Source organism: Papilio machaon, chromosome 7, assembly GCF_912999745.1.
Source record: "Papilio machaon chromosome 7, ilPapMach1.1, whole genome shotgun sequence".
Taxonomy (NCBI): domain Eukaryota; kingdom Metazoa; phylum Arthropoda; class Insecta; order Lepidoptera; family Papilionidae; genus Papilio; species Papilio machaon.
This window is the reverse complement of record NC_059992.1, coordinates 6,668,148-6,694,036: the sequence shown is the minus strand read 5'-3', so window position 1 is coordinate 6,694,036 and position 25,889 is coordinate 6,668,148. Positions and strand designations below refer to the sequence as shown.

At 32.3% G+C, this 25,889-nt stretch overlaps 1 protein-coding gene across 2 annotated transcripts in view; it reads right to left on the bottom strand.

The window, feature by feature from the left end:
* LOC106719408 (multiple PDZ domain protein) overlaps positions 1–25,188 on the bottom strand; it is a 68,082-nt gene extending 42,894 nt beyond the window's left edge. For both annotated transcript variants that reach the window (XM_045678548.1, XM_045678549.1), the window contains exons 1-2: positions 24,846–25,188; positions 5,580–5,954 (exon numbers count right to left, since the gene is read on the bottom strand). In XM_045678548.1, the coding sequence (XP_045534504.1) occupies positions 5,580–5,865 (286 nt within the window). In that variant the 5' untranslated portion in view covers positions 5,866–5,954; positions 24,846–25,188. The remainder of the gene's footprint in view (positions 1–5,579; positions 5,955–24,845) is intronic.
* Positions 25,189–25,889: the final 701 nt, after the last annotated feature.

Below are 25,889 nucleotides of genomic sequence, written 5' to 3'. Positions count from 1 at the left end.
ATGTTGAATAGAATTATGTACTAATTATATTATAGCAACGCATCTGCAGTTTCTTTGGTGTTGTTGATGTCCATAGGCATCAGATCAACTAATATTAGGCGATCATTTGCATCTTTCTCCTATATATAAAAAATTATTTGATTATTTATATTTCAGAAGTCAAAGGAAGATTTTACAACTAGTCTTCTAGGTCCAACGATGATACTATTTTATAACTAACACTACTGTGGATGTAATTAACAAAATGTGATTGTATACAATTAATCTAGTAGGTTTAATTGATAAAATTTATTTTTATCCTAACAGAGAGACATTGTACTTTTTTAAGATCATAAACATTCGAACTGAAAAAAAAAAATACATCAACATTAAAAGGGAAACTTCTTCAAATTAGCAGTAATAATGTCTAGGCACTGGGAGAATGGTCCGTATTTGTCACTGATTAGTAGAAAGACAAATTGGTAAAGAAAATGTAACTTGAAGTTGTACTTTTCTTCCTAATTCGTCTTGATTTACGACTTTGTTAGAGAAATTCAGATAAGAAGAGGAACTTCGGCGAAAATGGAAAGTTCCTTGGGGCTAATAAATATAAAACCGGCATAAAATAGTTACTACATTTTTTATTTTATACTAAGCTGTTTGTATTATGAAGGTTGAAATTTGACAATGAATAAAAAGCACTCACGGTCGTTCCTAATCCTACTAGGACTAATAACCAAACTTTAAATATTTTTGTCTAACTTTAAGTTTTAGTAATATTGATAAATAAATAAGGGGAAAACATCTTTGGTAATAGTAGTTTTAAAATAAAAGGCCAATTAAAAGTAGGAAAGTTACAATGGAACGTTTAGTCACAATTTCGGTGCCGTTTTCTCCGCCTAATTAAAAGCTATTCGTTGGCTAAACGGGTCATACATCAACGTCGGCGGAGGGACGAATTGCAAATTAGGATTACCTAAAAAGGACAAATGTTCCAACATTTCTTTGCATGATAACAAGTAAGAGAAATAGGTTAGAAAAGAACCTTAAAGATTTTTATAGCAGCGAAAATTGAACCTATTTTTATCTAAATACTAAAAAAAATTATTAAGGAACAATTTTAAAATAGACGCAAAAACTTCGTCAAAACTGGATTTGTTTTGCAGTTAGAGGGATATAAAATTACTTAATGCCTTACATATCTTTAAAAATAATCATCGCATTTTAATATTAATTAAATGGACTTGTATTGAGTAATGAAATTTATGAGTTTCATAAATATATAAATTATTTTTCAGAGAGGATTAAAGGTAATCCTGTGGGGTTTCCTGTGGCTGGTTAAATTAATTAAAAGTTGTTTGTAATTTAGGTGTATAAAGTAATAATATTTAAGATACTTCATTATAAGATAGACTACATAAAAATATTCAATATATTATTTTGATTTTTACAATTTTTAATTAAGTATCTTTTACAATAGCCGAAAATTTCATTTAATCGTCTTTTTGTACAACTTTTGTTACTCTGGTTTACATCATTAAAAAACAATTTTATAGCAATTAAGGCCAAGGCTATTAAAATTATCTAAAAAGATTTGACGATCTTGATGAGATATATTTGTAAATTTATTAATTAGCTGCATAATAAAATTCTACAGACAATATTTTGTAATTAAAAATGCTATTAATCTTCAACTGGTTTCCCCTGGAAAACGCAAGCAAAAATCCATCGCAGAAAATTCTCATAAATCAAAAAGTTGAAAAGACATACTAAAGTCCATAAATTGCTGGTGTAATTTTTAAATAGAAAGCGGATGAAATTAAATGTTTCAAAAAGTGCAAACGGCAAGTGTACACAAAGTGCGCTTTAAAGCCTGGATTGTAGTCCTCAAAGTGACATGAAAAGACTTCGCTTCCACAGCTTTGCATTGCAGACACCCTTCTGACTATTCACTTTGTGTTCAGTTCTGACAACTATTCTATTGCCTTTGACTCTAACAGTTTTGAAACGATCCGCTTGATTTTTATATACGTTTAACTAAGTTTAAATAGGGAGACCAATTAAATTAGGTAATGTATTAGCTTGTAATAAAACGATCGATGGGATAATTCCAAATTTTGTGAAATAACTAAGGTAATAAAAGTTATTGTAAAAACACCAAAATAAATGAAAATAACTTAATAAAAAGAATAAAATTACGCTGACATTTCGAGCGGCACAATTTTAATGAAAAGATTTTTCGTTGCGATTATATTATGCTTCTATTTTTAAACTGAACGGCGAAGTCAGAAGCAGCCTACGTTCAAAAGCATTGATAAAAGTCCTTATAGTGAGATGAAAAGACTGTCGTCCCACCTCGCGGCCACACGAACTTCCGAAAACTCAGACAATTATTCCTAAAGCCTAACGCCCGGCGTTTTAAATACCGTTTATTTGAACTACGCAAGACTTTAAATCTTTTAATCAAATTAGAACCGTGGCGCATTTTATTTTCACTACTGAATTTAACTGAATTAAAATTATTCATGGCTTAATTTTATGCGCGCAGTTTTTTAAAAATACATGTTATTTAAAAAGAACAAAACCTCTATTGGAGTTGTTTTCTTTGATGTTATTTTTAAAATCCATTCAATGAATCCATATAAAAGCTTTCATAGACATAGTTTACGAGGTTGAAGACTAACGTTTTCCCCAAGGGAAATTCCGTCATAACCTTTACTTATAACGTATATTTAGTTATATTTCTAACATTAAATAAATAAGACTTTATTGCTTGTTTAAGTATATTAGATTTGATAAAAAATAATAGTTAAGGCACGGTTCAACTATTCAATTACCAGAGTTATTATCATGCGATCTCACTTACATTTTGGAATATTGGCTATAAGTACTCATTATATAAATTGGAAATAAATTCTTAAAATACATAAATTTTGTATCCTAATCGTGTAATTATCCAAACAACAACTTTTAATCTAGTATGCTACCTTTTTACGAAAAGCACAACTTTAGGCAAGTATAAAAAGATTAGACAATTTATACAACAAAAATGGGGCAAACTAGAGACGTCGTTAAAGGATTAGGGTTATAAATCACCAGGAGGTCAATCTCGCACCGACGTCACCCACTGCGTCAATAATGCCGGTCAAGGACGTCATAGCAGTCACTCTAAGTTTCTAATTATATCAACGTTTCATTATACTGTACAGGTCACACTCACGTCAATATTTTAATACGACTAAAAAAAAACATTTTTTAAATGTACACATATTTTGCTAACCTAACCTACAGATAGATTATAAAATAACCGTGACACAGAGTGTCACAGACAATTAATGGCCACTGAGGGATCCGCTTAATGCAGATTTAATACAACAAATACTCCATTAATGGACTACTCAAGTTACCGAGAAAACTGACTCTGAATGTAGCAGTCAGTAAGACAACTATGTGTAGATAAGTATTACTTAATTTATGGGATGTATTTCAGGAACAGTATAACATACTATGTAAATTTTTGTATATTTTAATATAATAAATAATAAAACTGTGGCATTCATTGTGCAGTTCATAATTAGATATGTTGTCCATCAAGTCAACATATTATGTTCGTTAGGGATTCCACTCTGCAGTATGTCGTTCTGTCTAGTTTATGTCCGACAGTGTCCCAGTAGCTATGTCGACATGTTACGCTAGAGGAACATCGTAAGGCTTTATTAGGTGCGAGTGCGACACAATCTGGAAATACGTAGAGGTACGTCGTTACGAGGTTACGCACAAAAAGATACTTTGCTACGGACACAGCTAATTAGTACAGTAGAAAAAGTTTAAAAAGAAAAAAAATAGCTAATCTTTTTTTTAAGAATACCATGTTTCATACATCTATTAATCAATCGTGCTACTTCCAATCTCGTGGCTAATTACATCGAAAAAGAAAAAGAATTGTATTTCTCAAACAGTCATTTTTCCTTCTGATACGCGGTTCATTTGCCTCTTAGCATTTTTTACGATTCAACATTGATATAATATCTTTAGATACGGATAAGAACATTATAGCAAAACACATAGGCTTCGTGTAACAAGAAAGAAGATTGATGTTAGTCTTGTGAAGCAAGTTATATGCGTTTTTCTAACCTTGTATCTTCTAACCATGCTGAACGAATGATCAAATGATGTATGTACAATGAATTTATGATAGTTTGTACCGTTTTTAATGATATGAATAAAGTAGTGCTTAAGTGTAATTCCATGCAATTAAATATGGACAAGGCTCTGAGTGATTTTTTTGTAACTTAAGATAAATTTTATCAACATAAGTAATGCTATTTAGGTAGGTACTTAATACATTTGCTCGCCTGAGGGTTAATGATATAGAAATTATTTTCATATATCTTACAAAAAAATTAAAATATATAAAAAAAAACTAAATTAAATATATCTATAGTGCGAAAATGTTTATGCAATTAGGACTCTATTAGGAATTTCTTGTGAAATAAAATATCATTACTCCGTCCATTTAATCCAACGGTAGAGGGTCCTAAGTGGTAAAGAGGTTTCAATTAAGACCTCAGTTCGTCATTAATTTTTCACGTCAATTAATTCTAACTCTATTTCCTTCTTAACACAAGAAAGTGTTTGTTTGCAAACAATTATTGAAAAACAAAACGACAAATATGGAAAAAATAAAATATAGTGAATGTTTTGTAGAACAAAATAACGATGTCACGATATTATTTTTTATTAATGGCAACCCTTGCTTTGAAGCGTGTAATCCAAAGCTTTTACCTGCTTACACTCAAGACTTAGCTTTCTTAGCCACTATTGCGCAATAATGAAGATGGAGGTGTGCTAAAAGCAACCACTGATATTTTATGTGACCATAAACAACATTTATGTGACTTTGTAATGCCGTTTACAGGTTAGTTTGATAAAACAGTATTTGTTTTTCGACAAAACAACATTGGAGAATAGTTTTTTATGGGAAAATGCAAACTTTGCAAGACTTTCGCATGTGTCATTTATTCAATGTAAGAAAGAAGTAAGTTCAATGAAAAACTATTAGCAAAAGTGTTTCTAAAAAACTGGATACGAATTTAGTATATTACGTATTGAACCTTGAATGGTTTGAAATAAAATAGTATAAATACATATTCTGCAGTAATACTGTCTTCTATGGTTTTGGAAATCGTCGTAAAACGTAACGTGAAATAAGGAGGAACAAACAATTACGTTCGCAATTAAAACAGACTTAAACGTACAAAACCGTTTCGGTCTCTTTGTAAACTATTATTCAATTTGTTGAGCTAATGTCTGGACGCGGTTCGTGGAAGCTGGCCAACGTCTAGTTCTACGTGACTTTATATCAACGTAGCCGTTTGATATTATTTGCATTTAAAGTTCATGAACTGAACATTTTCCTTGAATTAAATATTCTTGTTTATAAAAAAGAAAATTTAAAAATGTTGTCTTATACATTTTCTGGTTCATTTCTCTCATTTCATCTACTGTTTATCTTGGTAAACTTCTTAAAACTAATGACTTTTTAACTCGATGTAATGAATTGTTGTTAATTAAACTATATTAAAAGGATATTCACTCACCTGATTTTGAAACTCTGTACCGCAATCCGCGCCCGCCTTTTTGACATCGATTATACGTTCCGAGTTCTCCATAGTTATTGTTGACACGACTATAATCCGCTAGGTGGCGGTTACCATCAAGATGATTCGGCAGGGACCTATTCCATCCCATGACTTCACCCACCACGGACCCACATACTGAAGACTCAGTTTGACTTTTAGAGTCGCCATTGCAGAGATCTCCGCTAGACCTTGCCCGTCGGCCCTTGAGACCTTTAGAGGAGTGCTGGCTGATGTTGGAGCCCATAGCGTGGCGGGACCTTAAGTCGGCCCCGCCGGCGTCATAGCGCCACTGTTTTGTGTCGCTATCGCTAAGTCTTCCACTCTGGTGTTGATCTGAAAAAGAACACCACTGATCAAGTAAATGAAAAACGTAGCAGTCGAAAATAAAAAAAGCTTTAAAAATAAGCTCTTAAATAAACCTATCGAATTTAAGTTTTCCACTAATAGACTTAAAAAAAATGTTTAACTACTTTAATACCTTATTACCAACTGAAACTTGTACCTAAGCATATTACTTTGAAGTAAGAAATATCAAAACGGATCTCTTTGTCGTCAAGTAGGAGTAGGCTGGCGTAGGCATCTCGCCCTGCTTATAATGCTGTGTACATATTCATAAAAATTCACGGGACGTGAATACGAAAGCACAACCCACTTATTGAAATCTACTGTGAGAAAATACATATATATTTTTCTGTGCTTGTCGACACTTTTCTAGAAATGTATTGAATAGAACTTCATTTCCAACGAAAATTTTATAAAATTCATGTCAAATATGATGTAACATCTTGATATCGGAACTGAATAAAAATCCGCAAAAATGTTATTACCCGGAAATTAAAAAGTCTTTTAATATTAGAGAAAATTTAAGACTGTCCTTCAAGTTTTGAAACAATATTCAGCAGGTATTTCTCATCACAATGAGAAAAAAAACCATTGGTCTGATCGATCGGTAGGTCCAAAGGAATCACCAGACTCAGCAAGTATGAAAAAGTATCGTAAGAATAATTAAATTTAATAAGTTTCTTGCTTTCAGAGTTCATGTTATTCATGTAATATGGCGGGCTAACCAAGTGGTAATTGATTTTTGGTTTAATCAGGCCCAGGTTCATTAGCGTTGCAACCGCAATGTGAGTCGTTACACTGGATTCCACTTACGGCTTAAATCAAACGACCGCTTCATAAACAGAATGATTAAAGCTTACCGAAACTAACCTTATTTTGAATTGCTACAATCTTTTGTTCTGCACTAATTAACCATGAATTTCCATAGTCTAAACACCGGTACAAAAACATGTAAGAAAAAAATTGTGCAATTATTATTATTCGAAAACAATAATGAAATCATTTCACGGCAGAATAAAAACCTTCTTTTTTTAGTCGGGTAAAAAACAGGAACTGTCGCAAATGACGTCATTTATCATGAGCACTATTGGCAACATGTCCGGCGTTCGAAGAAACGACAAGATACTTTAAAATGCAAGCATTCTCAATTCTATTTATTTATGAAAGAATAAAAAAAAAACTCCATCATTGGCAAAGGCATTGTGCTATAGACAATGCCGCCGCAGTATGCGATGCATTGTTAATGCGTTATACAATAGAACTTCCTTCCCGTATCCGACCTTATTTCTTATATTGGTTATTGCAGTAAAAAAGAGTCACATTAGGAACAGATTTGGTCAAATTGGTATAGCTACAGATACTGATTTGTCTGAGCAAATCTATGTACAATAATTGCACCAATACGATTACAAATTGTTGAGAAAAGCTTAAAACAATAATATAAGCTAAACTAAAAAAATAGATATGCAGATAAAGAAAAAAATTAGAATACGTAAGTGCAAGTTTAAAAGGTTTCTAGTTCTAGAACATTAGTATCGTGTCACTACACACCGTTAATGTCCTCTGACATTAGTGCTCACCACATCGTTGGCATAAATTTAAATTTTCAATAAATCAAGAGATTTCCGATAAAAGAAAACTCCGTATAAAATTACTATCAGTCTTTAATTTTTTTTTTTTGTTATTTCACAACCAAGAAACTTCTGACAACGTACTTGAGTAAACCGTTCACTGAATCTACACATATGTGAAAATATAGAATGAAGTACAGTACTAGTTCATTAGTATTGCAGACCACAAGACTTAACAGACAGTAGGTCCCACCAACCTCTGTCACATGTCAGGCACAATGCAGACTAATTTCCATGTGGTTGTGGCTTGGGGGAATTTCTTGCGAGTCAAAGCTCGTCTTTGTTAGTCTATAAATCTATACTGATGCGAAGTATACATTAATCCTATTTTGTTAATACATTTTCATTGAAATATTAGTGGCGCTATCCACCGCACTCAGATTCGTTAAGTGACCACTAAGAGAGTGCCTTAGATGTATGCTTCCAATCCTTTGAAAGCCTAAATTAAGTAAACAGAGGCACGACAAATTCCAAACATGGCAGCCATTACTATATTTCACTTTCATTTAGCTTTTTTGTCGAAATTAAGTGGTCGCTTGCAAATTAGCAACCTTTCGCTATAAAAATTATATTGACATCACAAGATTCAAACATTTCTTAAAAAATAGAAATGCTTAAATTGGTTTATGCTTTATTACAAACATACACCGTATTATATATGGTTTCATATTTAATTTGTCTTTATTGTACAACATAACCTATGAGATTAAGATAGAATTATAGCGAGCATAATTAAAGCGAAGCTTCAATTACAAATTGTAATCCTTAACGAGCATAACTACGCACAGGAAAACTAATTTATATGTTTAATAGCTTACATATTAGCTATTTACAGTGTAGTTACATATAAATCGTATCCTAAGATATTATAAACTAAGATACAAGAATAGGGAGTATAATATAGGTATATGTTGTACGAAAAGTTTGGGATTTTGATTTAGCACAATTTTCAACGTAACGCACGTCTATCTGACACGAAAAAGTAAAATCCATTGATACATGTCGTTAAAAATCCTATGTCCTATCTTATGTCTATCGTATATCTATTCGTGTTTAACTGCGACTTAAAATTCACTTCAAACCACGTTCAAGATGTAAACAATGCTACAACTATTGCTATTCAATGAGGAATTTCAGACTGCAAGGAAAGCTTTAAACGAACCATTTGTATTCAGATGCGACATTTCAAAATATCTTCGGCACATAATTTGAAATTACAATCAGACTTACTGTATAGTTTTCGTTCAGAGAAGAGATTCTATGAACTTTTAGCATATACTTTTAAGGGTAAAGTTTCATTTATGCTTATTTACAAGACATAAATATGAATGTCCCATAAAAAGTTGAAGACGTACCCACCTAGCGCACAGGCTCACGCGGCAGCCTCGGTGTCCGGATCGCGAGCGATGGCTCCTGCGGCAGCCTCAGTAGTTTTGTTCCGCGTGGCCGTGGCCGCCTCGCGAGGCAGGCTGAGCCATCATAAGTCCGCGAGTATTCGTAATGGACAGTCGTGTATTTTCAGCTACAGCTATTTTCCTAGCTGCTTATTGTTTAAAGAAACGAAAACAGTCACGTATCAAAAAAACCTACTGGACTCCTCCTGACTGCCCATGATTTCAAAATTACAGAAGACAAACACGGCAAAAGACAAAACTTGAAGTAGCTTCGCGCGCGAGCCAAAACATAACCGTCCCCACCTAACGCACAGCGCTCACTGAGGCACCTTTGAGCGCGTCAAGTTTACCGACAACAGATGGATCGGGGCCGAGCCGTACTCGGTCGAGGAAACGCGCGCCCGAGGCACGTCCACACCGTGCCGCGTGAGCCTGTGCGCTAGGTGGGTACGCGGCTAATATGTTGGTACAATATTATTTTATGTTTTTATTAATGACAAATTGTTGTTCACACACATAATTCATTTTAAATCGATATATTAACTATTTTAAAGCTTACTAGTATTATAAATGCCAATGTTAAGATTCAGGGACGAATGGATGGGATGGATGGATGAATGTTTGTTACAAGGTATCTTCAGAATAGCTGCAGGGATCTAGACGGAATTTGGTACAGATGTAGAACACAATCTAGAAGAACACATACAACTAAATAAGTTTTTTCTTTAATTCCTCGTGGAGTTACGGGCGACAGCTAGTATTAAATACTTCCTAAGCCTATTAAAGCTGCACACTTAAATAGCCAGTTTTATACAATTTGCAAGAGATTTTATAATTTTATTACATTTAATTAAACTAATATGCTTACGTATGTACTGAGATTACAGTATTCCTAACAGTTAAAACTATAGGCAAAAGTCAAGGGATAATGGAATTGTAAAGGTTGAAATTGTAAGGTTTAAGGGTTTAAGGGTTACTACGACTTATAGATATCTTACCTATTGGTGAGTTAAAGGCAGAAGATGTGATGACATTATTTATAGAAAAGCGAGAAATAATTTTTCACGTTATTTCTTTTACTACATTAATTTCAATTTATATTTTTCTACAAACAAAATATATTATATTTTCTTACATAAATAAAAATGTATATTAAATGAATATTACGGAAACATGCATAAAATAATTCAGAATAACAGTAATTACTGTTTTCGAGTCTTTCAAAGAGTTAGCGTTAAAGTACTAAAGTGGGGGTAGGTAATAAACTTTCCGTAGCTAGAGTAGAGCGCAGTACTTTAACTGAAGGACTCTCATACCGTAGGACCGATCGTAACAAGAGCACGGCCCGATATTAATACCATGATAGCCTAAACTATCCTCGCTGATGATGGAGGGTATTTATTAAAAGTATAAACCAACGCATCTTTATTAACCAAACTGGTATACCCTCTATGCATTGGACAGCATCCTTAATAACTTTTTGAAACAATTCCTAGAACCAAATTCCATTTTCCTTCAATACAGCAAAGTTCTAAATTCCATCTTCCCGGTGGCATTCCACAACAATACGGGTTTCGCACAATTATGAGACAATTGCTTCTCTCATAACCTCATAGATTATGAATTAAAGTATATTATTTTTAAGCCCATAGATTTTTAATGAATCTGAATGTTGTTGCACGCGTTGTAGCGAATGCCCAAAATGCTGCGAAATATCCCGGGACTTTAGTAATATGCAGAAATTCATCAACAGTAAATCTCTGTCTACCCGTCTCCCGGGATTCGGCACGATTGCTCAAAGGCAATAAAAGAAACGGTTATGACACAGTAAATTGAAACCAGAGCGACGTGCACCACCCACAAACAAATGATTTGAGTGCTACCAACTTAATTGCTTTTGAGAGATTTCATTGTGACCTTTTGCGAAAAGGTCGAACACCGCTAAAGAGATTAATTTTCTAGTGATCGGATTGCAATTCATATGAAAAAATACACTAAAATGCAGGACTCATTTACATTGATACGACAAAAGAAGAAAAACAAACTTGAATATCCTACATATTTTGAATTTAATTAAGATAAATAAGAAGCGACCAATATTATAAGTATAAAGTATAATGAATTCACATCACTGAACATTTGGATGGACATTTTTTATAAACACAAATGAAACTATAAATCGGCATAAAATGATAATCCTGCATAGACGTCGTAACAAAATTCCGCAACGTTAAATGTTCAGTTAATTCCAACAATTTAACCGAACATAACAATAGCAATATTTGAAAATTAATTCATACACCACAAACCTTAAGTTGCCTGAATCAAATTTCAATGAAGGAGGCGAACCCTTTAACTGCGCAAAGGATTAAAAGCATTCCTAGGAATCCATTCCTTCGAAGCCCCGCTCTGCATCACTTTCGTTTAATGGAAGTCGTAAAGTAAATTCAATCGAAAAGTACGGCGCAGTGCGGCGTACAGACGGAATTGATAAAACGCTAAAAGCTTGTAATAGACCGTAATAATGAGATAAATCGCTAACTATATATAAATTAGCACACCACATCATAGATATTTTAAAATTCAAAAATTTTTTGGGTTTAGTTCAATTTTGTATCTTTGAAACTCCTGACGTACTGAACAGATATTGCAAACTTTATCTCCACAGTATTATGCCAATTTAAATGTGTCGTACTAACAAATTTTTGAAAACTTACCCATTGTTGGACTCTCATCATCTTATCCATGGGTCTAATTAAAACATTGTAATATTTCAAGAATTTCCAAGTAAAACAGTGAGCTTCTTTAAAACGCATTCTTATCTCTCATGTACCTTAGTACTGAAATGAGTCATCTAAGACTTTGTTAACAAAGCAAAAGCTATGGTTCGTTGATATCGCCGGCCGTGAAATACTTCTAAGTATCAGGTTAACTTTGAACTTGTTTATTATTATAAATGACAGCTAAGGTCATGAATCTAAAATTACATATAAAAGCAATTACAAATATCACAATTTAAGAATATATAGCAGAGTAGGTAAAAGTTTAGTAGTATGATTGTTACTCTCTACTATCTACGTACATTTAGATCGAACACCCTCATAGCATGAATAGCATTCGATATTGATATTTCGCACGCTTCCGACAGAAAAATATGATTTATTGAATCTTTTCTACAGACGATCCTTTTATTGAACAACTTTTAGTTCAATGTTATATCAAATGTTATAAAAAAAATGCGTTTTCTACAACTTACATTCTGAGTAGGTAGTAAATTACGTGAATTTTATTTGTCAACAATTTGCATAAATATCAACTTAATCGTAAAAACAATTAGTTAGCATTCAAGCGAGTACACACAATCAAAACATCTCACGTTTTCTTTAATCCCTTATAAGGCGGAGATCTTAACAGCTTCTGTGTGTGCCAGTCTTGTCGGTGAGTCAGATTATAAGGAATTTGGTAGATTAGCATTTTAAAACAAGTTCCTTAAGGATATTATCAGTGTATGTTCAAGTACCACAAATGCAAGTGACTGCATTTCAATAATCACTTTACAAAGTGAGTTAAAAATGAAAAATGCATTGACGTAACTCAGAACTCGCAAGCGCATAATTCTATTATGGTCAACCATGAGTAAGTTTGTGTTGTAGATTTAATGGCATTTATACTTACTCGTCTGAAAGGTCATCGTATACTTATAATATTTAATAGAAATATTTCACCCTAATAGTAAGATTTTCAAAATCGTTAACTTTTTATTATTGATTCTACTATCGGTAATTAAAAGGAATTTGCGGATAATATTTTCCTTATTCTATCTACTAAAGCTTGCTGATAGAAGCTTTAAAAATATAAATTTTTCCGGTAGTATCTTTGATAATGGACTTTTTAACATGAAAGCAAAAACCATTTGATACCCAAATGTGACTACTGTAACTGCGGAATGTCGCAGATTTTTTTTTAAATTATAAAGATTGTTTTACTAAAATAATATGATAGTGTTTAGCCATAGAATTTAATTCGCTATCTAAAATAAAAGCCTTCCTAAATCCAATTAAATTTTTGGACGTCTTGATTTTTAATGACATTTCACAGAAATGTTGCTCAATTGTACATTTCCGCGGTTCTAATAGTCGGTGCATTTCAATCGAAATAAATTAAAACTTAGTTGCCGTCTCTGAGATATTGCACCAAAAGTTTTTGACTGCATAACGTTTACTAGTACATAAATACGAACACTGCAAAACTGTACAGCTGTTACGCTATGCCAAAACTTTTTAACATTCACAGCCGTCGACAGAAATTCGTGATAAGTTATTTTAGTCATTTGAAATATAAATCAATACAAATTAGATGCATCAATTTTTAAAACTAATTGAAAAAAAAATCAACAAAAAAATTGTTAGAAATAATGAATTCTAAAACACAAAATCGACTTACATATATTTATCGACGTTCAATTTCAATATAGGTTGACATTTACAAATAAACGTGAACGAATTGTAATGTAAAATTTACAAGAATCACGTGGTCTATTAATAAATTTAAGCGATTTTAAGATACTTTATTAACAAATGTCTGAGTGGTAAGTTTATGTGGTTGTTTTGAGTTTTATTACTCTTGGCCTTGGACTAGTTTTGCACGGATTGTGTTTCGAAGCAAACCGACTATACAATGAGATAAAATATCTCACGATTTCTTCTAATGTAATTGAGTCCGAATGTATAATGGATTGGGTAAGTGCCGTAGGATAATGTCGCATTAGATATATATAATATAGATATATCTACTTACACGTAATAGAACATAGTACTATGTCAAATATTGTTACTACATGTAATATATATTTAATTACATAGCTAGTTTTTAGAGATACATTTGTAAGTCTTTATTATTCTTTAATTGCCAATTTGCTGGGATATATTACTTGCGTTCGTTTTACAAATGATCTTATTCCGGACCCGTAAAAGTCCCGTTTAGCAATCGTATTAGGATGAGTATTCAAATTTTGGTTCCATATTTATTAATTGGCGACATTAATTCTTGGAAGGGAAAGTCATTTTTAACTTTAATGCTTTTGCTGAGTGCTTCGCCATGGCCGTTATGAAAAGGTCAACATTTTAATAATACCAACTATAAAAAAATTGTTTTTAAAAAATATACGAGTATTTAAAACATGATCGAATGTCTACTCGTATAGAAGTTACCAGGGGTGAAAACAGTTTTTAATTTTATGCAAAATTGCGGAAAAAACATTTAGACCAATGAAATTTTACCGACAAAATTGTCACGATAATATTTGGAACGAATATGACGTAAGAAACGCACATTTTACATTTAATGTTTGGTTTTGTTGTGTATGTATAAAATGTATAACGTACACTTTCAACAAATATTATACAACCAGTTTTTTCTTTTCTATTTATCATGTAACGGAAACGGCTCGAATCTCAATGACCAAGTTGTTTTCGGTCGATTTGATGCACTGGCCTTGCAGAATGTCACGGCTCTTTGCATTTTTCGTCGTCATTTACCACGGCTACATTTTGCAAGATTTGTTTCTAACAACTTAATTAAATACCAGCAAAATTAAAATAACAATAGAATTAGATTAAGCAGAATTCGAAAAGTAACCAAGTTAAGATGAAATTCTATAATAATTTATAAACGATAATGGTTTTTGTTGTTAATTATGTACTTTCATGTTTGTATCTATTTCAGTATTGACATATCATGTCCGATTTTGACGTGTGACGTATCATCCAATTTGCATTCTTCCCCGGAGTGTCTGAGAAGTATTGTCTCTTTACACTTTTTTTCACTTCTAAATTAATTTCTCAGTATCTATATAGTATATAGAGTATTATATAGTAGTAGTATATAGACTTTCTATTTAAGGCTGTCTTTAAAGGTAAACGAAGTCGACTTTTTATCGGTTATTCCGATAGATTTGAAGCAACATCGTAACAACTTCGCAGTGACTGTATAAATTGAAAATTTATTGCCAATTTCGATTCCCAGCAGTCGGTTTGATGGATGCGGTTAGATATCTTAAAACATTTTAATATATGTTTTAGAATTAAATCGTTTGACATTTACTTAGTTATGTTTCAATTTTTCCATTGATGTGATTGGAATTAACTGTTCTAACATTATCAGAATAGTAAATACGCAGCAATTAAAATGTTTTTGATATTGTATTGTCATCGATTTTCTACCAAAAGTGTCTTTACAATGGCGTGCTTATTTTTGTGATTCTATCATAACACATATTTCAAGTTCCTGTTAAGTGTTAAACTCGAATATTGTATTTTTTGCAAAAAAACCCTAATTGCATACATAGTGTTAGACGGTTAAAAATGTCCTACTTTTTAAACGCTAGTGTAGATAATCTTATAATATTATGATTTAATACGCGTTGTTTGTTCAACAATAACGACTGTATTGTGAATTCGCATAGCGACTTAAGAACAATATCAACACACTCAGAAAGCGGACGTTCCAAAAATTGTTCAATCTCATGACTAATGTAAGTAATGTCAAAAGACAAGTAAAATTGCAAACATCTCCTACTTAAGGAATTACACAAAACCTGAAATTATTTCGTCATCATCATCATCAGCTCACTATACGTCCCCACCGAAGGGCTCCGAACCTACCCTAACTTAGGGGTGATTAGGCCACAGTCAACCACGCTGGCCAAGTGTGGATTGGTTGACTTCACACATATCTTTGAATTTCTTCTTAGATATGTGCAGGTTGCATCACGATGTTTTTCTTTCACCGTAAGAATGTCGGATAAATGTACATATGTAAATCGAAACTCGAAAAACATATTGGAACATGTCGGGATTCGAACCCTGTATCTGTAGATTGCAAGTCAAGTGCTTAATCCCTGAGCCACCGACGCTCTCTTAAATAATTTACTAAGAAATTATTTATATCAATCCTAATTTAATACTTAATACTTTCGGATTCTTAAATCCGAAAGTATATCGTTAATTCAGGTCCCACCTTACCGCTCTTCCAAGTTACATCGACATTTTTCAACAAAAAAAAAAGAAACAATAACGATAACCTAATTACTTCGAAATGATATTCAATTATTGTTTTAAGTGTATTATAACGTATTAAAGGATAGAATAAGTTATTACAATACCCTTCGGGGCTTCTGTAAAATTAATATTATTTCAGAGGCTGAAAGCGAACCTTGTCGTACTTTGATACAACTGTGTACCTCCTCCGATCCGAATACCGTATTTAAGTCGTTCAATATTTAACTCATTTACGTAGAATTATATTCTATAAGCCGTTATGAGTTTCTCCTTTACAAACGGATGCCGCCCTATTTAATTAAACATCAAACGATTTCTTTTGTTCTGTCGTAAAATGGTGGATGTTTCTTAAGACTATCAAAGGAATTGAATTCCTAGTTGAAAATTAATTTGTAACTAATCTATCGATTTAAGAAGCGATAGGCAGACGTCAGACTTTTTAACGAACTGTATGAATTAAAATTTGCTTTCAAGTACTTAGGCTTGTTTTTGACTACTGCACTTGTGTACCTATTCTTTTATGGCTAAAAAAGTTAGATTATGAGCTTTTTTTCGATCTCACAAATAATAGAGTTGGCAGCAAATTATTATAGTACCAGCTATCGCCAGCGACACCGTCCGCGTGGCTTCAAACAAAACATTTATTAGTAGCCAATGTGTTCTACTAGACTATGTTCTGCATCTATGCCAAATTTCATCGACATCCATACAGCCATTCTGGAAATACCTTCTAACAAAAATCCATCCATTCATCTAAACATTCGCATTTATACTATTATTAAGTAGTAAGGTATACTATCAACGACACTAAAACGGTAGTATTGAAAATCACTTAGTATTGTTTGCATTGGTAAACTGCTAAAGGACCTATATAGATAAATGACTACGTTATCAGTGGACGCATTGGATTGTTAGCAGAATGATAAGAACGCATCGTTAGGCAAATGCTTTACTCTACTCTGTTAGTTTTATGATAATGAGTCTATGTAACAGTCGGACAGGTGACTGTTATTAGTAGTTAGATTGCCTTAATCACTGCAACACTAGTTCAGTCGGCAAAACATTTCTTCTAAAAGTAATACCGTTTTTAAAAAAAGCAATGAAACTTTTCAGTGAACTGTAACGTCGCTTAAGTAAATACGTCCAGTAGATTTTATATAAAAATCAAAGCCAGAGTAATAAGTTTTTTTTTTAATAATTTTAACAAAAAATATTAGGAACAGATTAAAACGCTTTACAATGTACTTAATTATATAAATGACATTATCATGCGTTCAGAAAACTTTTGGTTTAACTTTTAACCAGGGCTTGAGAGTAAAAATGAACAATGACATCGTTCCATTTCTATTAACCTATTCTACCAGTAAATGTAGAGGATTATACGAAACAATTAATGAAATCGGATTTCATAAAGCTGAATTGGAAAGGGTTTAGCGTTGAGAGTAGATAATAATTAATATTTGTCAACCGCTAAAATTCAGTTCAATTTTTAGCTTTAATGTTATTTAAAAATATAGCAAGAAGTGAGAAGCTTTAGACCCTACTTTTGATGATAACAAGAGTGGTGCTCACTTCATCAGTTCCCATTAAATCCCAGATAAAATTTATGAAATGCAATTAATATAATTAATTAATATAATTTAATTTGTACAGTTAAATTTAGATTAATAGATTCCATATTTAAATAGTGCCTATACCTATAAAAATGGAGATTTTTTTTAATGTATGTTTGCAATATGTAATAATATAAACAGGAAATAAAATAAATAATTGGCTAATTCGAGCTTAAATACTTCAGGTGACAACTATAACATTAATGTGATATGTAATTTCATCATTCGGCGGGATAATAAATGGTCAGAAACCGAAAGAATAAAAAGAAACGGTACTTCAAAAATACAGTAACAATGTATATTTGTCAATGTGTCAATAAACATAAAAGATCCATAAACAAAAATGAAGTCGTATAAGCCACAAATATCTATTTATAAGAATTCGGGCTCAAAAGTCTCGATTAATCTACTCTGAAGTTACGAGACGTAGTGTCCCCGAGGGTCACGTTATTTTTTAAGTAACATTTGGATGATAGATGTCCGTACGAGGTGTTCAGAGAGCTCGGAGAGAAAGGGGCGTCGAGATCAACAGAGATGGGCCATTATCACATATCGATAGCCAATGACAAATATTTTAAGTTTTTTGTATGAATTTCATTTTAGTGTCTTCCTTTTACCTTCATGTCTAGTGCTATAGAATATATATAATTATTTGACATAACTTTCATTTATTTCTGATCAGTGTTACGCCATCCCAATTATTTAGGTACCTCACGAAATTTAATTTACGTTAGTTTACTTAGTCGTTAGTCGCACTAAAAGCTTTGGGTACGGCATATCAATCACTTTGAGGAGAATTTTTACCTCTTCTTGCTGTATTTGTACAATATACCGAGTGCTAAATATAATATCCAGTAGTATATCGATAATATTGGGTACCTCCCTAGTATCCGCACACACGCCGCAGGTATTTATAGCTGCGTCGGCAACAGGAATGCACATCGCCCACCTACAGGCGAGCAATAATATCACCACTGTCAAGTTCATTACTCACTCATCCCGTCGCATCGTTACGCAGAGTAAGCCTGGCGTTACTTCTATACCGAGCAATTTTTATGAACCTTTATTGATGGACGACATAATGTAAGTTTAAACGTTACAGACAGCACTTTAGCTGTTATTTGCGTTGTTTATTTATAGCGTATAAGATCTTCATTCCCTTGCATATTTCTGTTATTGCAGGAAATCATTGGTTAAGATAAAATGGTCGAGTCAAATGTACAGTAAGAGTGTGAGTTTACAAGTAAATAGGTATAAAAGCTCTGTAATGTAGTTCGTTAAAAAGTTATTAATTCTTATTCCAGCCATCGAATTATTTCCAACACTGACTCGTATTTTAACTTACATAAGTTAGACTTGATGAACAAAGTAGAAATTGTTAAAAAAATCCAAGAACTTTATCTTGCTTTATTTGTGTATTCCAAAATACATTTTTTATTTTGTAATCTTTATTAGTTTGTTATGAGGCAAATTTATGTTCCAAAAGCGAACGTGTCGTACTAATAAACAGATAAATAAACTAGAAGGGTTATAGGTTTTATCTATTTCTTCTCTGATTGTACTATTGAAATATCAAATACAAATTGAACCATCCGACGAAGTAAATTAACGTTTAGCTGCGAACATCGTAGCTTACGGCAGTGAATAGAAAAAAAGTTGCAGCATTTGTAGCGCTTTGGTAAGCCATATACCATTCTTCGAGCTGGAAAAATACAGCGAAAGTGGTGGCCTGCCAAGTTTGCTATTTATCTGCAGCCGCCTACCCAGCAAATGTATTTCGCTTCGATCGTAAGTATAGTTTATTACGGTTCGCTTCAATGCATTTCAAATGAAAGAGGATTACTTCATCTTACTAATATTATAAGTGCGAATATTTGGATGTAAGGATGGATGGATATTTGCTGGTGGTATCTGGCGAACGGCTGAACGGATCTCGATGAAATTTGGCATAGATGAAGAAGAACACATATGCTACTAATTATGTTTCTTTTTATTTCCGCACGGACGCAGTCGCGGTCGACAGCTAGTAAACTAAAATCGGAGGTTATATAATCGGTAATATATATAACTTGGAAGTAAATCATTTTAAGGAACACAGTATCTTTAGATTAGAAATGTAAGTAAATATAATTTGTCTAGCGGCCTTGCTACATAAAAAAAAATCTTTTGTCAATGAATAACGCTGTAACCACAACAGCAATTTCATGACGACAATTCTTTTCGGAAGTCATAATGGAATAGAAAATCATCTTTTTTAAAGATCTGTAAAAATCACAATGATAAGAAAGTGACAGACTTTTAAATTACACATACATTACATTTAAAAGAAAAATTTTGAAAGTATTTTGTTGTACGTTAAGGGAAACCTTCGTTATCCTATACAGGTTATTTTTAATACACTCAGAAAGACAAACACTACGTCTTATCGGTTGTTTTTATGGATCCACGCGGAGTCGAAAAGGTATACCGCCAATGGAATGCTCGTTAAAGCGATATTAGATTTGTTTGTCCGTCTCTTCCGAATGGTATTACAATGATAACGACCGTGTTTGGATAAAAATGGACGGAAAATAAATGGATACAACAATTATATTTATAAAGTAAAACCATGATTTGGATATACCCATCGAGTGTCATGAAATGACAACGAAAGTGATTGTTTTCATCAATAATCAAAGATAGGATTTTAGTATAGAAATAGAATAATTTATATTGTTTTTTATATTTGAAATACTCAAAGAAATACTGTACCTACTTAATAAAAAAAATTATTTAATTGTTTTATTAATTTTAGGTAGAACCACAGCACAATGAATCGAGCTGCCTAATCCATGTTTAACATCAAAGTTGGAAGTTGTGGAGTGGCACGAGACTGGTACCCGCTGTCACTCCCTGGCACAAAATACTTTACAACTTTATAGCTGATAAAGCGGCCGCGCCATCCTCTATTCAATTCACGAAAGAATTTCATGAATAATTTACTTTTATTGCAACTATGAAAAGGTCATGAAAGATAAACGTGTTGAATTCTCAAGTTTTATTTGTTGGAAAAATAAACGAAAATCATTTGAATAGAATGTGTTTTGAAATTATCTGTATCTGGAAATACATATTCAAATTATAAGTTTATTATTTAATATTACTCTATGTTTGTGTTTGTAATAGTAACCGCATCTATAACACAATTTAATACAAAGATTTTCACAGTGATGTATTTTAAAAAAATTTAAAAACGTAGGGATGTAATAAAAATGTCAAGAACATGGAAATAAATTGTCGATAAAAATCCTCCACTATCAGACATTTTTATAAAATCGCCCGAACGTTCGCAGTCCGTAAATCATCACTAGCAAAGATGGTGAAAACGGAATGAGCAAGCATTCTGCCATCAACAAAGTGCGACGCGAACCATCCCTCGGTTTTTAACACGTCCAACGATTTATTCCAACGTCCAACGTTCCATTCCACTACGATTTTTTCATATGAAGATGAACTCGTCAAGAGAGTCAGTGACAGTGAAAGGGTTAATATATCTATAGAATTAAGTTTTGGAACGAAGTTCCTTATCGCGCGTTGTGAAAGGGGGCTAGACGGAAAAAATTCTTACGAAAAGTTGTCACGACACTTTTTGCCATAGTAAGTATGTTAACGACGAATGAGCGCTACTTCACCATGGCAACGACGTGACAATATATAACGAAAATTCATAGAAATAAAATGTACTTCTTGTGAAAACTTAAGTTTTTTATTCATAGAATAAACATTGGTTCCTTCACTAATTAATAGAAAGGAACTTCGTTACAAAATAAAATTTTTAAATAATTTAAAATTTTTTCTAAAGCCATTCGATTTGTACGCGAAACGCTTCAATCGTTTTGCAATGCGCAGATACTGTCAAGGCATAAATTTATTAGATTTTCTTTTGTATAACGAAAATACCCCAGGGTCTTGTAAATTATAATTCTGGAGAAGTACCTATCTACTTAAAAAAAATCCCTTATATCTAAAATTATATTTAAAAGTAAAGATACTAAACAAGCAACAATAAAAAAGTAAAAAAATAATTAAGTCTGTGTTTGTGATATCCAAGAGTTGACTTATCTTTGCAAAAATGATGTAGTAGTTTTGTTTATAATGAATATATAACAAAAGTATATTTGGTTATATTAAAACAGTAGCCAATACGCTAACATCATAAATATTGAGCGCAATGACTCACTCAAATTTCCAGGTAATTAAGCTTTCAAAGGCGCTAACTTACTTTCGAGAAAGATGAATTTGTTATGGAACAGTTACGACGAGTTCCCACAAAGTTCGCTAACTACTGCTTTCAAGGTTTCCTCTGTAGTTAGTTGCAGTGATACGTAACGAATTATGTTATAAAACTGATCCCTGAATATTTCATTTAAGGGCCTAATATCGAACCGAAGTTGAAATGCATTCCGGTTTGAAATAATTAATTAACGTGGTAATGTTTTCACTAAATAAACTAAATAATGGCGGTCCGATATTAAGCGACTTCATTAAAATCCAAATTACCAAAATTAAAAGAAATCAACAACTTAATATATAAAATTTTATAAGCATTTCTAGTATATTCTCTAGTCAATGCAGATAATTAAGTGTAAAGGTGTCAAAGAGAGATATACATGTTATTTTCTAGAAACTGGATTGTAAGTGAAGAAAACGTCAGTCTATAAGTAATGTCGGTCATTGTCGCACTGTGTAAGAAACAAGACGGCGAGTAGATGTAAAACTATATAACATTTTGTTTGTATATATTTGCCGTATATATTTTTTTCCTAAGAGAGATCTTTTTTTGGTATCAGGGGGAAATCTTCGAATGATACCCTGCCTTCTGGGGGACAGGGTTATGTGGGGTTTGACATACTAAAAGGAGGTCTAAGATTCATCTATAACAGCATACTCTATGTGTATTTTTAGTGCGGTGTCCTGACCATCCTTGTTCGCCCTTCTTAGATATTATTCGTTCAAAAGATTCGGGATTCTACTGTAACGTTGCGCTGCACCCATGTACATTTCTACCATAGATATTATACAATAATGTGAATGTGAACTGCTTCGTTGACTAGAGGGGTGTGCAGTGATCCTCATCAAGTGAGAAGGAAGTCATAAAAACTCGAAAAATAGAGAGAGATACATGATAAAGAAATTGATACATTTCTTTCTATAACATTGTTAAAACAGATAAGAAACTCTATGTTCTGCTTTTTTTCCAACTATATTTTGAATAATTCAACGTAGAAAAAGTTATAATATACCTACAGGAGGCACTATAAATTTTTATACATCAAAAACTTCTTGATCTGTTTGGTAGCCATAAAAGATAGGATGTAAAAATTAAAGCCATTAGCCGTAATGCTAACGAATGATTACAATTGTAAAACTATTGACTTCCAATTAAAAAAAGACATTGTAATTAATAAATGCTTAGCAGCAAAGAACTTTTAATAAGTTTTGATAACATAAATGATACCGGTTTTTGTTTTTTGTCGTAAATTACTGTACGCGTCTTACATCAGCCTAGTTTGTACTTATAACGGTATAATACAATTAGAGTAACTTCATTTTAGTACGATACAAACACAGATAAACTTTTTAATCATCACGTAATCTATAAAAACTAAGGTCTAAGGTTTATTTTAACTGTTTTTGTGGATGCAATCTTACAATGCACGGTATTACTCTAAATTTTTCTCCTGTGCAACATCAACATTATCAATTCTGATTACTGTTAAACATATAATTTCGTTAATTTAATTTAATTACATATCTAACATAGTATTCGTTTCGTTTTCGTTTTACAGTTAACTGATCGGAGCCGATACAAAAGTAACTCATTGTGCGTGACTAATATTTGTGAGGCAAAACAAATTATTTATGAGTATTGTAAGTTTGCCTACGAATTCCATACTTCATCCGACAGTAAACAAATGTATGTGAATCATGCGTAACACAATCTGGGAATATGGATATATAAGTTCTTCAACTATATAGATTGAATAACCTAACAGACAAATATCATCATCTGTTGTTGCTTTATAACTTAGTTGATCCGATAAAGGCATGTTTTTTTTTTATTGAGTGTAATTGAAGGCATGTATTTACACTTCTACTTCCATTTCTCTTGACCTTGCTATCTTTGCTATAGAATAGCAACACATATTTTCGTTGTTACAAACATTTTTCTAGTGTCGTCCCAACAAAATATATACCTACTTCTACGTCCTTATCTGGTTGTAGGTTTTACTTGAAACCTCCTAAACGTTTTTGTTTTACGAAACTGTAAAAGAATACAAACATAATATTTAGGTATGCATAGGTTAACTCATTATAACCTAAGCATTCGTTAAATTAACGTAGTATAGAGCAAGATATTACATACTGAAGAATCTGTACTACGTCATTAGGTGCGTATGTATCGTACACAGGATGATCTCTATTGAAAATAGCGGAACAAACTATGGGCTTTGATCCGTCCACTTAGCACCACCTGTATATGAAAGGTATATTTGCGATTCGTTCTCCGAATTCTAATAAGCAATATCCGATAAATATCCCTTTTATTTTTTAGTTTTAATAACAATTTCATTGTTTACGTATAAAAATTAATTTACTAACGGTGGCTATATATTGAATCAAAACATGCTATTTGTTACAGATCGTCCTAAGAAGCTCAGGTAAAAACTAAAAACGCTATGGTTGTAGGTTAGGTAGGTACCCACAATATAGTGTTATACAACATGTTTATTACCAGGTTCTTGTTACTTAAACTGTAAAAAACGGTTAATATTTTTACGGTGGCATTATAAATTTAATATTCAAGTAATAGTGGTGCCGGTTGAAAAAGATTTCAATGTTGTCAAATTTTAGTTTAGGTAACTAGGCTTTTAGAGTATAATTACTTCATTATTATGTCAATTCAAATTATACATATTTCTGTATTTTAAATAATTTCTTTTTGAATTTGTGTTATAACTTTTGATTTTGAAAATCCTGTTTAAATCAAACATTTCCTAGTTACATTACACTTTTTCGTAGTTCTATAATGTAGTTATTAAAGCAATGGTAACAACATTTAATACTTAATGCAATAAATTTGTTTTGGTTAATATTTGGTCCAATTGTCGTTTTAATTCTAATAAGAGCTATATTTCGTCCTTACCTCCTTTTCTGACTTAGTTCCCGCTGGTAGTCTCAAAATGTAACAAAACAAATAAACTGTCACAACGGAAAGGTTACTTTGCACGGATACAATGCGACTTATACTTTTCACACAAAACAACGGAACAAAACTATTTCTTAAATCAAACAAACGCAGTTGGCATAAATCGCTCCATTTCTCTAGTCACCGTTCACTTTGTTATAGAACTTTCACAAGTTACATAAAAGTTTTCTAAGAAAGTTGCAGAGGTCAAAAATCGAAATATTATCCTTTGATAAACACGTGAATAAGGAATGCGCCGCTCGCCGGCACTCAAACACAAACCAGTCGACGTGCACCGAACACTGTCAAAACGAACCAGCTGGTTCGGCATCTCTGCGACTCTAGCGGCAAAACTCACAACTAACTTCAGTCTTGACGTAAAATGATACAACTTAGTTATTTGCAAAAAATATAGGCGATTAGTCTCTAAAGTATATAATATAAATGTATTTTGCTTGTATACTAGCGTACATTTTTCTAGAAATCAAATATACATTTTTCAAATTCTACAAGTAAGATTTTAGTCTTGCAAACCTAATCAAAAAAATAAATAAAAAGGTGAAAAGTAAAAATATAAACGTTAATTCAATGAATATAAAAAATGAGGACATTAAATTAACGATACTCTTAAATCAAACCACTATTACAATTTTACTATTACAATTTTTAAGTCACTAGGTACATAATTTCATTGCAGCGACACTCGTATTAATAGACATTCTCTTGGAAAAATAAGACAACAAGATGTGTCAAAACAAATATCTTGGATGTCAAAAACCACAGGAACATTAATTCAAAAAAAATAATAAATAAAAAAACTTATATAATTTTCCATCGAGTTACAAACGCGAAAACGGATCGCGTCATGGTGGCGCGTTGACGCTGGCTGAGGAGGATATTGACTTGCGATGCCGTCTTTGCGCATGTATATATTAACTAAAGCATGTGTTATGTTATTAAAATTATTCTTACGAAAATATAATCTTACATTCCGTTATTAAA